At 38.7% G+C, this 13,927-nt stretch overlaps 1 protein-coding gene across 1 annotated transcript in view; it reads right to left on the reverse strand.

Moving 5' to 3' along the window:
- CUBN (cubilin) overlaps positions 1-13,927 on the reverse strand; it is a 413,126-nt gene that overhangs the window by 313,871 nt on the left and 85,328 nt on the right. The window contains exon 22 of the mRNA XM_007936404.2: positions 6,361-6,491. Within this exon, the coding sequence (XP_007934595.1) occupies positions 6,361-6,491 (131 nt within the window). The remainder of the gene's footprint in view (positions 1-6,360; positions 6,492-13,927) is intronic.

Below are 13,927 nucleotides of genomic sequence, written 5' to 3' on the forward strand. Positions count from 1 at the left end.
TTCAAGGCTCAGGGGTCCAGGATTATCTTCTGTGTCTGTGTTAATTGGTTTCCCTTTTCTTTGTTGAAGAGGGTCTGTGCAGTCTTTCTGCCTAGTCCACCATCTTGCCAGAACTCTCCCATGATGCCTGTTTTGGTTACCTAGTACTGCCCTAACAGAAGATACCACAAATGAGGTAGCTTGAAAAATTTGAAAAAACAGGAGTTTATTCTCTTACAATTTTGGAGGCTTTAAGTCCTAGTTCATAGCGCCAGGCTCTAGGGGCTGGATAAAAGCCCCTCAACCTTGGGCTTTAGCTCCACCTCCTGCTCCTGGCTCACTGAAGCAGGAGGCTTTTCTTCACTCAGACTACTGCTGGCTGCCGAGGCTGAGAAGCCCTAGGTCAACAAGTAAAAAGGCACTGTCCCATGTTACCAAATAACATAGCAGGCCACTAATTCAAGTCCACATGAAGTCCCAAGATCAGCAGGGCATGGCAGGCTATTGAACAGCTTGACTACATTCAGGGTTCAAGCATGCCAGAAGGCTAGAGACTATTTCCAAGGTTTCTCCTTATGTACAGGAAGCAGACCACATCCCTAAGGCTGCTACTCAGCTGCTCACAGTAGATTCTACCATGGAGCTGATTACCAGTTTCATTATGAGCATACTACACCCAGCTGCCCAGCCACTCAACCAGACTCAGCCAAGTTGACACACAACCTAAACTACCACAATGCCTATTACACCAATACAAAATGCAAATATAAACATGTTTCTATGCCTTTGGTTTGATCTTAAGTTGCCAAAGAAAAACTCATATCCAATAGCATTTGGCCCTTTATTACAATCTGAGAACATTTACAAAGGACAAAGACGAAAAGTACTTTTTCTCTATCCACTATATTTGACTGAACTAGCAATGGAAAAGCTATCTCTGAAGATCAAAGACAAGAGCAGGCATACCTCATATATATTTCTTTATAACCAACTAAAGAAAAAAAAAAGGGAAAGAGAATACACAAACATCCTCTGTGGACCATTACAAAAATCACAAAACTAGATTTTTAAATTCACAATATCTCTCTCCCTCCACTAAACATTCTAAAATACCTTTTTCTAACACGGCATTCAGCTCATTATCAAACTGGAAAATCAAAAACACAGATAATCCTTTAACCCACAAAGCAATGATGATATAAATCCCATTAGATTTGAGCCAGAGGAGTAGGATAAATTGGATGTGGATAAAGGACTAAATCTCTTTATTTTGCCTTATGGGATAACTTATGTGATTAACCACATTAAGTCAATATATAGGCTGTACTTTCTGAAAGAACTTAAGAAACTTTTTAGTTTGTATATCAATGCATGTTCTGGTTACCTAGTACCACTCTGACAAGAATATACCACAAATGGGATGGCTTGAAAAACAGGATTTTACTCTCTTACAGTTTGGAGGCTTTAAGTCCGAGTTCAAAGCACCAGGCTCTAGGGGCTGGGTGAAAGCCCCTCAACCTTGGTCTTCAGCTCTGCCTCCTGTTCCCAGTCCCCTGAAGTTGGAGGCTTTTCTTCACTCAGCTGCTGGCTGCTCAGGCTGACAAGCCCAAAGTTAACAAGTAATAAGAAGGCACAGTCCCACTATTACAAAATCACATGGCAGGCCATTAATTCAAGTCCATTAAAAGTTCCAAGATCAGCAGATCATGGCAGGCTGTTGAACAATGACTTGGCTACATGTAGGGTTCAAGCTTGCCATAAGCTAAAAACCAGTTCCCAAGGCTTCCCCTTATATATAGGAAGCAGACCACATCCCTAAGGCAGCTACTCAGCTGCTCACAGTACATTCCACCATGGAGTTGATTACCAGTCTCGTCATGGGAAACACTATATCCAGCTGCCCAGCCACTCAACCAGGCCCAGCCAAGTTGACACATAAACTTAACTACTACAATGTGTTTGTCCTCAGATTTTCTAGATACATGCTAAATAAATCATCAACCCAGAAACCATCATCTGATTCTACAGACATATGTGGTTTAACATTTCTCAAAGTGAAGACTTAGGGAAAGATGTAATGATAGGTTCAAGTTCTCTGTTAGGAAAGAAAAGACCTTCCTAATCAAAATCTAATATTTTTCTATCATTTGCTATTATGTGGTCATGGTCATTACTTTTTCTTTTCCCTCACAAATGATCATTCTAAATGAATGTGAATATAAACTAATTCACTAAAGTAGATGTTGCAAAATTGTACTTGGATATCAGCAATGATATTTTCAAACCTGGGAACACTGTGATGCTTTACAGTCATCTAGTAATTTTCACAAATAATGTCTTCTTTTACCTTCCCCCAAGTCTGTGAGACAGGTGTGATTACCTGTCACTTTTTAGAAAGGTGAGGATGAAGGATCTATGGCTCCTAGAGGTTACTTTCTAAAATAAAGCATTTAGTCAGACGAAGTTAAGATAAAGTTTGAATCCAAGGCCTCCCTTCCCAAATCCTGTGCCTTGTAACAATCCCTGGTTTTTCTATGCAGGAAATGTCTATTTGGGAATGAAGAAGAGAACTAGGAGCTATCAAATATTCCTAGTTCTAAGAACTAGGAATATCAAGTTTTTGGTGTAGCATTATTATTCCAAGGACTAAGAAGTATAATAAATTAAATGAGATAATTTACCGAGCTGGGATAATGTACTGAGATAAATAAGATAATCTATCAAGCTGAGATGTGCTGGGACACCAGTATGTACAAAAATAAGATAAAACAATGACCAATAAGAAAATGAATCTTTAAAAGGGTAACAGACATATTAAACACCTTTTTTTTTGTGGAGGGTAAATATCTGAATACCTCCAAAACCAACCAAAAAACCAAACTCACTGCCATCGAGTTGGATCCAACTCATAGGGTCCCTCCTTGGGTTTCTGAGGTTATATCACTACAGAAGTAGATTGCCCAATCTTCCTTCCAAGGAGTGGCTCGTGGGTTTCAACCACCAGCCTTCTGGTTGGCAGTCAAATGCCTTAGGCACTCCGCCACCAGAGAGCCCTCTGAATACCTCATAGCAGAAAATATAAAAAGCAAAGGTAGTTAGAAAGACGCAGAAAGGCCTGTGACTTGCCTGAAAGTATCAAAGTTATCAGTACTGGGATTAGAACCAAAGGCTTCTGATTTCCCCTCCAATCTTCCTTTCACTATATTTTCTACAGTTCAATCAACCATTGTACCCCAGTTGTAATTTTATGGCAATTTCTGTGCTAAGACATGGACTTTCAGAATCTCTGATAAGCTAAAGAAATGAAATTTCATTAGAAATACTTAAATGGCTTGGTGAATCATTTGAATCAGAATTTCTGGGTGAGGCCTTCATACCAGAATTTGTAACAAGAAAACCCCACCCCAAGTGTCTTGTGAACACTATAGTTTAAGAATCCTTTCCTATTGTATTAAATTTTAAAAACAGAAACAAAACTCTCTCTACTCATTGTTTCTAAAGAAACTTCCTTCAACCCTTCTGGTAATAAGCATTTCTGGGCTTCTGCACTTCTGGATGCTTCTTATGGGTTCATTCCAGAACAACTGATAAAACACAACACTGAATATCCTCTGAGGTGTGGGTTGGATCTCTGTGTTGGGAAGGAGGAGATTGGGAAAATGCAGTAAGGGTCATCTTTGTTGTTGTTGTTGTTATGTGCCATCGAGTCAAACCCAACTTCTTGGGTTTCTGAGGTAGTATCACTATGGAAGTAGGATTGCCCAACCTTCCTTCCCAGGAGTGGCTGGTGGGTTTGAACCACCAGCCATCTGGTTAGCAGGCAAGTGTCTTAGCCACTATGCTACCAAAGCTCCCAGGGTCATCTTTAACCCTGTGTTAATGTGGTTCTGATATTTCCCAGGCATTTCCTTTGACAGCTGTGAAGCTCTGCTCTTTGCAGAAAATATGAGAAGTGCACCACAGTTGAACTGTAGCTTTGAATAGAATGTTATCACACACACTATGTGCAATTCATCTGGAGAACTTCCAAGAGCTAATCTGCACACGGCAAAAGAAATGGCCTAGATGTTTGGACTTAAATTGCTTTAGTTTGATTTTAAACCAATTATCTACCTGTTCTTGGGAACATAACTTCATCATTCTAAAATTTTAATCTCCCTTATTTTTAAAATAATGTAATTGGACTAGATCAGTGTTTTCAAACACACTAAAAAGAAATATATATTTACATCAAATGAACCATATGTGCAGATATTGCAAACAAAAGTTTCATGAAGCAACACTTATCTAACTATTCATTTATATTATATTCCATAGTTTTAACGAATGCAGGTAGCAAGCTAGTAAATTAATTTCATGACCCACTAATGAGTCATGAATTAAGTTTGAAAAACAAGGACTAAAAGTCAAAAAATGAATAAATAATGGACACTCACCCCCCAAAAAAAACATTGGACTAGACATTATATAGGTTTTCATTTGGTTTTAAAGTTGAAATTGTAGCAGGCACATTTTTCTGTTCTTGTTTATAATTTTTATAGTCCCTTTTTGATAGTATTATATTTGTACACATGCAATAGATACTAATAAATTTAAATTAGTAAAGTTAACTTATATTCTCTCAAGATTCAAATATTGTATATTTTAAATTAACAACTGTTTCAAATCCAGTCTCATACTCAGTTATTTAAAAAGTCTTGAGTTTCTACCTACTAACATTTTACTTGTCAATTTCTTTCTTTCTATTTCCCCAGACACATCTGGATGAAGGCAGAAACAAAATGATGAAGGAGGGAGTCAAAGTAATGACAAGAAGGCAATCTCTTGCCTCCCACACAAATATTTAGGGGCTGACATCATAGCCACATGGCATGAACTACAGATGGAAAAGTAACTCCATTCAAATCAAGGTACTGAACTTTTATCCAGTAAAGACAGAAAGACTTCATCATAGAAATCCACACCTGTTGTGCTGGGCAACTAGAAACCAACAACCAAATACTATCATCATTGTTCTGTTAGAGCAATAAAATATGATGACTGCCAATCATTGGGGCTTTCACTGATGCTTTTCCCTACTCTTTTATTCTTCAGAAAATATTGAAAACAAAATAGCAACTGTGAATAGAGGCCTAACATCTTATTTCCAGGTCTGCAGCTCACTCTGACTCTGGCTGCCCTAGAGGGCTATCTCATGGCCTGTTACCAGTCCAACCCTCTCTTCAGTCTCCTGAGCCCAACCATTCCCATAGCAATCCTTCAGGGATCACCCTCTCAACAATGCATAAGAGAAAATTGCTCAAGACTTGACCTATGGGAAAAGTGTGACAGACATAGAATGGTCACTTGTAGGTGCCACATGACTCCCTAGACACAATAATCTAGTTGCTATTCAGGGTGGTTTGATTGTGTTTAGTAAGACACATAAACTCATCAAACAAAAGACAGGACACAGTGACCACCAGGTCTAAGTCAAGGAACAGAAGGTGATTTCAACCCTCTCTAGACCAAACAAAACCAAAAGCAATGCACACACAGGAAGACAGGTTAGAGAGTCTTTCTAATCTGCCACCTCAGTATTCCCATTCCCCTTATCACTTGCCTGTTCTTCTATTTTCTTTCTTTATTAGTTTACTTTTCTATCCAGCTTGCTTCTTTCTTTCTTCTTTACTCATAACTTATCTTCATGGAAATGTGTTTTATTAAAAATTAACATTTTATCTGCCAAATTATGTCTGTTGGCCTTGTTTCTTGTTGGAGAAAACAATACCTTTTAGGCTAGGGGATCTATGTCTCATTCTGCACATTGTTATTAAGATTCTCTTGGTATTTCCAGGAGACTCTGACTGTACCATATGTTAGCTAAGATACAGCTACTTTATTCATGCAGCAAATTAAAACTGTCTTCATAGTTGATTAGAGCCAGAAGACATCTCAAAGATCATCAAATCCAATCCCTTAATTTTACAGATGAGAAAACAGTGGCCCAGAGAGTTCAAGTGAATTTCCCCAAATTCTAATCTACTATTCAGTGTAATTTTGAGGCCGAATATATGAGGCAAGCAAAACTACAGAAGTATGGAAAATCATGTCTACACTATAATTTCTTGAGAAAGCAGTTTTGGTCACTGGACATTAAATACCTAAACCAAAACATGGTACAGTTACAAAAACCAGAAAATTTAACATTGATTCAATACGATTGCCTAATCATAACTCTTTTTAACTAAGGGAGACATTTCAGCCTGTACATCTTATTCTAAGTATAGCTGTCATTGTTTGCCATCAATTTTGGTAGGAAATATTCATACTACGTTTTTGATAATAACACTGTTTTATAATAGAGTAATTGAAACCAAATACAAAATGCTGTTTTATTACCTGTTGATGCATTAATAACTTCATAATTTATTTCAAAGCCTTCATAAGCCAGATCAGAGTCAGCCACAAATACCAGCATTAATGAGTTGGAACTGCTGGTAAGAGAAGGTGGGATTGATGTTCCACAATATCTATTCCAAACCAAAACAGAAAAGATATACAGGTTTTTTTTAAAAAAAAAATTAGCACATTTGAAATGATATACAAAAATTAGTACATGTAAGTAAAATGATGGGTTTGATATCTTCCCATCAATTTTTTAAAACAAATATGGGTATGCACCACATAGCGACCATTTGAAAATGTGTGACCACATAAACATCTGTGGGGTAGGGAAAAGAGACTTGCTTGGAAGGTTATCAGGAGGCAGGGTCAGTGTCCAGTTTGTGGCACCTGGCAGCTGCAACTCAATCCCCATGGGTGTCATGGCTTAGCCCAAGTCCTAGCATGGCTTGCAGCCCCCAAGCCATGGCTGCCATGGCTCCTGTGCTATCACTGATGTGTGCCCTGCCTGATCACCTTACAGGTCAGTGCCTTCAGGGAGATGCTGGACTGCAGCCACTCTACTCCATTCCCCAGGGTTTCTGATCCCAACCAATCTGGCCCCATCTGCTACAAAAGTGCCAAGCATCCAGAGGCAGCCAATTGCAAGTGTGACTTTGGAAACTTTGAGGCTCTGGGAGTCAACACAGAGCCAGAATAGCTTTGAGGTACTTTGAGGAGAGTTACTTTGATACATGTGCACAGAATATATATAGACATATATACTATATAAAATATGGTGTTCACATAATATCCAAATCACATGGCTTCCTATTTCACAAAAATATCATGGACATTCAGTGATACTTACTGGTAGTATATTACAGACACAAAATATTTACAAATTTACTGAATATCATCTGTTCATGATTATTTCCTTGAAATGGTTTTATATGAAGGTCTACTTCTATGACTTGTTATATATAAACCCACCATTGCCATCAAGTCAATTCTTACTAATAGCAACCATAGGGCAGAGTAGAACTGCCCCCTTGGATTTCCAAGGCTGCATATCTTTACAGAAGCAATTGCCTCATCTTTCTCCCATGGAGCAGCTGATAGGTTCAAACCACCAATGTTCTGGTTAGCAGCCCAATGCTTTACCCACAGCACCATGAGGGCTCCTGTGTAGAGGAAGTTTAATAAAAAGTATCAGCTAAGGATGCCCCCTATCACCACTTCTATTCAGCATTGTACTAGAAATCCTAGCCAGGGCAATAAGGAAAGAAAGGGAAATCAAAGGCATTCAAATTGATAAGGAAGAAGTAAAACTATCCCTATTTGTTGATGATATGATCCTATACATAGAAAACCTAAGAAACTCAGTTAAAAAAAAAAAAAAAAAACTACTGGAAGTAATTGAGAAATTGAGCATAGTGGCAGGATACAAGATCAACATACAAAAATTAGTTGTATTCCTCTATACCAGCAAAGAATTTGCTGAGAAAGAAATAAGGAAGACTTCTGGTAAGATGGAGGAACAGGCAGAAAAGCTACACAGACCCTCTTCAACAAAGAAAAGAGAAACCAATTGACAGAGATACAGAAAATAATCCTGGAGCCCTGAGCTTTGAAAGGAACTATACAGAAGTGGATTAGGAACCAACTAGTGGAAAAACCTGAATGAAATAGTGAGTAAAGAGATGGTTGGAGCAGTGGACTGTCAGCTACACAAATGGGACCAACAGCCTGAATATTTCCAAGTGGTGTGGAGACCTGAGAATTGACATAAAGATTAGCCCTGGTCACCAATGGCTGCATGGGCAACTGCACTAGTGGCCTATGACTAGGAAGGGAAATAGCAAGGAGGGAGACAACCTGAGCTGTGGACTTTCCACTGTCTGGAAGGTACAGCCATCTTGATTGTTTATAAGCAGGAACAATTTTGGATATTTAAAGTGACCAAGGGCACAGCCACTTTGAATGTTTACAGACAGTAGCCATTTTGGATACTTAAGGTGACTGAGGGCCCAGCCATTTTGAAGCTTTACAAGTGGTGGCTATTTTGGACTTTAAAGTGACAGCATTCTCTTTTGGATTCCAGGGACCTAAGAATAGGTTCTGTTTACCAAGAACAGCAGGGACATATGGGAGGCTGACAATGGGAAAGGAGACACGTGGTGAGTGTATAAGTGCTGTCAACTAGTGAAGAGAAGGGGCATAGCACAGTACCCTGCTAATGTATATTACATACAAAGAAAACAAAAATGGTGGGCAAGTCACTCCAACATACAATCACCAATTAAATATAAACACAAAAATGTCACAATACCTCAGAGACAACAGAGCATCACACTGCACACAAAGAAGCAAGATAAAGCAGGAGAAACAAGGGAGCAGGATACAGACCCAAAACACATCCCTGAAGAAGTAGCATTGGAACTTCCTGATAAGGAACTCAAAAGACTTATATTTAAGTATCTTCAAAAATTGAAAGACAGAACAATGAAAACACTGACAAAATTGAGGAAGACACAGAGAAAGCCCTAAAATTTCAAAAGATAATACAAGAAGAAAATGACAAAATAAATTAAAAATTAGAAATGATACAAAATCTACACACAGAAATCCAGAAGATTAATACTAAATTTTCAGAAATAGATAACATGTTGAACAGGGAAAGGAGCAGAATTGAATCAATGGAAGACTGAATTAGTGAAATTGAAGGCAAATATCTCAATATTTCTTTGGAAAGTGACCAATCAGAAAAAAAGATGAAAACAAAATGAAGAAAGCCTAAGGTTCATGTGGGATACCATCAAAAGAAATAGCCTACATGTAATCAGAATTCCAGAGCAGGAAGAGACAAATAAAACCACAGAGAAAATTGTCAAAGATTTGTTGGAAGAGAATTCTCCTGGTATGATGAAAGATGAGAATATATCCACTCAAGAAGTCCAATGCACCCGAAACAGTATAGACCCCAAAAGAAAATCACCAAGACATATCATCATCAATCTCACCAAAAAAAAAACACAAAGAGAGAATCCTGCAAGCAGCATGGGAAAAATGAAAAGTTACCTACAGGGGCAACCAATAAGACTAAACTTGGATTTCTTAGCAGAAACCATGTAGATGAGAAGACAATGGGATAGTATATATAAAAACCCTGAAAGAGAAAAATCTCCAACCAAAAACTATGTATCCAGCAATATTATCCCTCAAATATGACAGTGAAATTAGGACATTTACAGATAAGCAGAAATTAAAGGAATTTGTTAAAACCAGATCAACCTAACAAGAGAGGTTAAAGGGAGTCCTTTGGACAGAGAAGCAACAGCAGCAAACGACAATCAACCATGAACACACATGATAATATAACCCAGAAACCAACCCAGCTATGGAAGTATCTGAAGTAAATGAGCCTACAAGATTGTAAACAGGGAACCAGAGACATCAATTGACAAATGAGGACAACTACAAACCAAAAAGAGGAAAAAAAAAACTGTGTGGTTACAGAACTTCTAGATGGTAGGGAAGTCAAGACAACTACAAGATAGAATGGACTGTTCTAAACTTGGAAAGAAAACTATAAATCACAGGGTAACCTAAAAAAAAAAAGTGATAAACCTTCACATCAAAATAAAAAAGAGGACTAGCACAAATATTTAGCAAATATTAAAACAATAGCAATGAAGGAAGTGATAACATGATTCATAAACAAAATGAGCTCGGCACAGAAAATTATATGGAACAAAGAAATCAACACCATGAAAAAGCATATAACAAAAATAACAGCAACAAATTCATATTTGTCAATAATTACATATCTGGCAAGGGACTTATCTGGAAGATTTATAGAAAACTCCAATGCCTCAAAAGCAAAGGAATTAACAATCCATTTGAAAAATGGCCAGAAGACATAAATAGACACTTCACCAAGGAAGATATTCAGGTGGCCAGCAAATACATGAAGAGATGCTCACAATCACTGGCCATCAGTGAGATGCAAATCAAAACAATGAGATACCATCTCACCCCAGCACTGATGGCAAGGTTCAATGAGACAGAAAATGACAAATGCTGGTGAGGATGTGGAGAGAGTGGGACTCTCATATACTGCTGGTGGGACTGTGAAGTGATACAACCACTGTGGAAAGCAGAATGGTGATTCCTTAGAAAGCTGGAATTGGAGATATCATTTGACCAAGCAATCCCATTACCAGGTGCATATCCTAGAGAGACGAGAGCCAGGAATGGAACAGATATATGCACATTCATGTTCTTCACAGCACTATTTACAATAGCAAAAAGATGGAAACAACCTACATGCCCATCAGTGGAAGACTCGATGACCAAACTCGATGACAATGGAATGTTCTGCAGCATTAAAGAAAAACGTAGAGTCTGCAAAACACCACACAACATGGAGGAACTTGGAGGACATTATGCTGAATGAAGTAAGTCAACCACAGAAAAGGTAGAGGCACCACCATAGAGTTGGATCTGACTCATAGAGACCCCTGTTTGGGTTTCTCAGGTGATATCAATACAGAAATAGATTGCCCAACTTTCCTTCCAAGGAGGTGGCTTTGAACCTCCAGCCTTCTGGTTAGAAGTCAAATGCCTTAGGCACTATGCCACCAAAGCTCCTAAAGTAAACCAAAGAAGGACAAATATAGTATTAGTTTGTTGTTGTGGAGGGTCAAGGAAAGGTTTATATATGGAGGGAAATGTTCTTTGTTGGTTGCCAGGGTGGCAGGGGAGGGGAGAGAAAACCACAAAAAAAAAAAAAAAAAAAGGAAAGAAAGAATGCATTGACCCATGTCAAGAAAAAAGAACAAAGAAAAGAAATAAGGAAAACAATACCATTTACAACAGCTACCAAAAAATTAAATACTTGGGAATATATCTTACCAGGGACACAAAAGACCATAACAAAGAAAACTACAAAAGATTACTTCAAGAAACCATAAGAGATCTACATAAATGGAAGAACATACCATGCTTGTGGATAAGAAGATTGAACATTGTGAAAATGTCAACTCTACCAAAACCAATCTATATATTCAATGCAATCCCAATCCAGATCCCACCAACATTCTTTAAGGATATGGAAAAATCAATCACTTACTTTATATGGAAAACAAAGCACTACTGAAAAAGAACAAAGTAGGAGGTCTCAGACTCCTGGATCTCAAAACCTACTATATAGCCACAGTAGTCAAAACTGCCTGGTATTGGTAAAATGGAATAGAATTGAGAACCCAGAAACAGATCCATTGACCTATGGTCAGCTGATCTTTGACAAAGGGATGAAATCCACTCAATGAGGAAGAGATTGTCTGTTTAACAAATGGTACTGGCAAAACTGGATATTCATTTGTAGAAAAATTAAACAAGATCTGTACCTCACACCACACACAAAAACTAACTGCAGAAGGATCAAAGACTTAAATGTGAAACCTAAAACTATAAAGTTGCTCAAGGAAAAAGTAGGGGAAATTTTAGGGGCCCTAATATATGGCATAGGAGCTCTGGTAGCATAGTGGCTAAGGCACTTGACTGCTAACCGGAAGGCTGGCGGTTCAAACCCACCAGCCACTCTTTGGAAGGAAGGTTGGGCATTCCTACTTCCATAGTGATACTGCCTCGGAAACCCAAGGAGGGGTCGCTATGAGTCGGGGCCGACTCGATGGCAAACAACAACAACAACAATATATGGCATAAATAGACTATCAAGTATAACCCTAAATGCACAAACAGCAGAAGAGAAACTAGATGAATGGGACCTTCTCAAAATTAAATTTTATGTGCTTCCAAGGACTTTTCCAAAAGAGTCAAAAGAGAACCTACAAATTGAGAAAAAAAAAAATTTGCCAATGACATATTTGACAAGGGACTTAACCTCTAATATTTATAGAAAATTCCAACACCTCAACAACAATCCAATTGGAAATAATCCAATTCAAAAATGGGCAGAAGACATGAATAGACACTTTCCCAAAGAGGATATTTAGGTGGCCAAGAAACACATGAAGAAATGTTCACAATCATTAGCCAGTAAAGAGAGATGCAAATCAAAACAACAATGAGATACCATTTCATCCCAGCACTAATAGCATAGTTCAGCAAGACAGAAAATAACAAATGCTGGCAAGGATGTGGAGAGATTGGGCCTCTCATAAACTGCTGGGTGGACTATTAAATGATACAACCACTGTGGAAAGTAGTATGGTGATTCCTTAAAAAGTTGGAATTAGAAATACTATTTGACCCAGCCATTCCATTACTCATTGCCGTACAGTCAGATCTGACTCATAGTGACCTCTCCTTGGGTTTCAGAGGCAGTATCACTACGGAAGTAGATTGCGCAACCTTCCTTCCGGAGAGTGGCTGGTGGATTTGAACCGCCAGCCTTCCAGCCACTCCTCGGAAGGAAGGTTGGGCAATCCTACTTCCGTAGTGATACTGCCTCGGAAACCCAAAGAGGGGTCGCTATGAGTCGGGGCCGACTCGACGGCAAATAACAACAACAACAACATTCCATTACTAAGTATATACCCTACAGAAGTGAAAGCCAGAACAAGAACAGATATATGCACACCCATGTACATTGCAGCACTATTTATAATAGCCAAAAGATGGAAACAACCTAAGTGCCCATCAACAGAAGAATGAATAACCAAACTATGGTACATACACACAGAGGAACACTATACAAGCCTAAAGAATAATGTAGAATCTGCAAAACGCCACAAAATGTAGATGAATGTGGGAACATTATGCTGAGTGAAATAAGTCAATCACAGAAGGACAAATATCGTATCAGTCCATTATTGTAAAAAGTCAAGGAAAGGTTTATGTATGTAAGAAAATTTTCTTTGTAGTTATGAGGTGTGGAAGGGAAGAGGAAGGAACACTGCTAGATAGATAGAGACAAGTATTGATTTGGGTGAAGGACAATGTACCAAATGTGAGTGATCAACACAGTGGCATTGAGGAAGAGGAAGACATAGAGAGGTGCATGGGAGGTACAGACAACAAAGATGAACACTTTTGCACATGAGGTACTGCCTTATCAGTGATGGCAAACAATGATATACAGGTCAATAGATGGTTGGACAGGCTAAACGATTAGGTGTGTCTGTGCAGGGGGGAGTGTGCCCATGATCATGTATAGGATTGGCAGACAATGGTTCTACAAGTGTATTTATGTATTCTGTTAGAATTCCCAGGTACATAGTAGAGCTGACAAGGGACAAGGTTGTAGTCACTTCTTGGCCACAGCTAGCTACGCAGAGGAAGCAAGTAGTTGGATCTGTGGGCTCAGGACCATGGTCACAGGGGACATGAAACTCAAGTGGCATAACATACTACACAAAAACATTGTTCCACATCCTACTTTGGTGAGTAGTAACTGGGATCTTGAAAGCTTGCAAGTGGCCATCTAGATGCAACGATGGGTCTCTCCTTGTTGTTGTTGTTGTTATGTGCCGTTGAGTCAAACCCGACTCATAGCGACCCCTCCTTGGGTTTCCGAGGCAGTATCACTACGGAAGTAGGATTGCCCAACCTTCCTTCC

The sequence above is a fragment of the Orycteropus afer genome, unplaced genomic scaffold (genome assembly GCF_000298275.1).
Source record: "Orycteropus afer afer isolate SDZICR_OR568_19922 unplaced genomic scaffold, OryAfe1.0 scaffold00035, whole genome shotgun sequence".
NCBI classification, from domain to species: Eukaryota; Metazoa; Chordata; class Mammalia; order Tubulidentata; family Orycteropodidae; genus Orycteropus; species Orycteropus afer.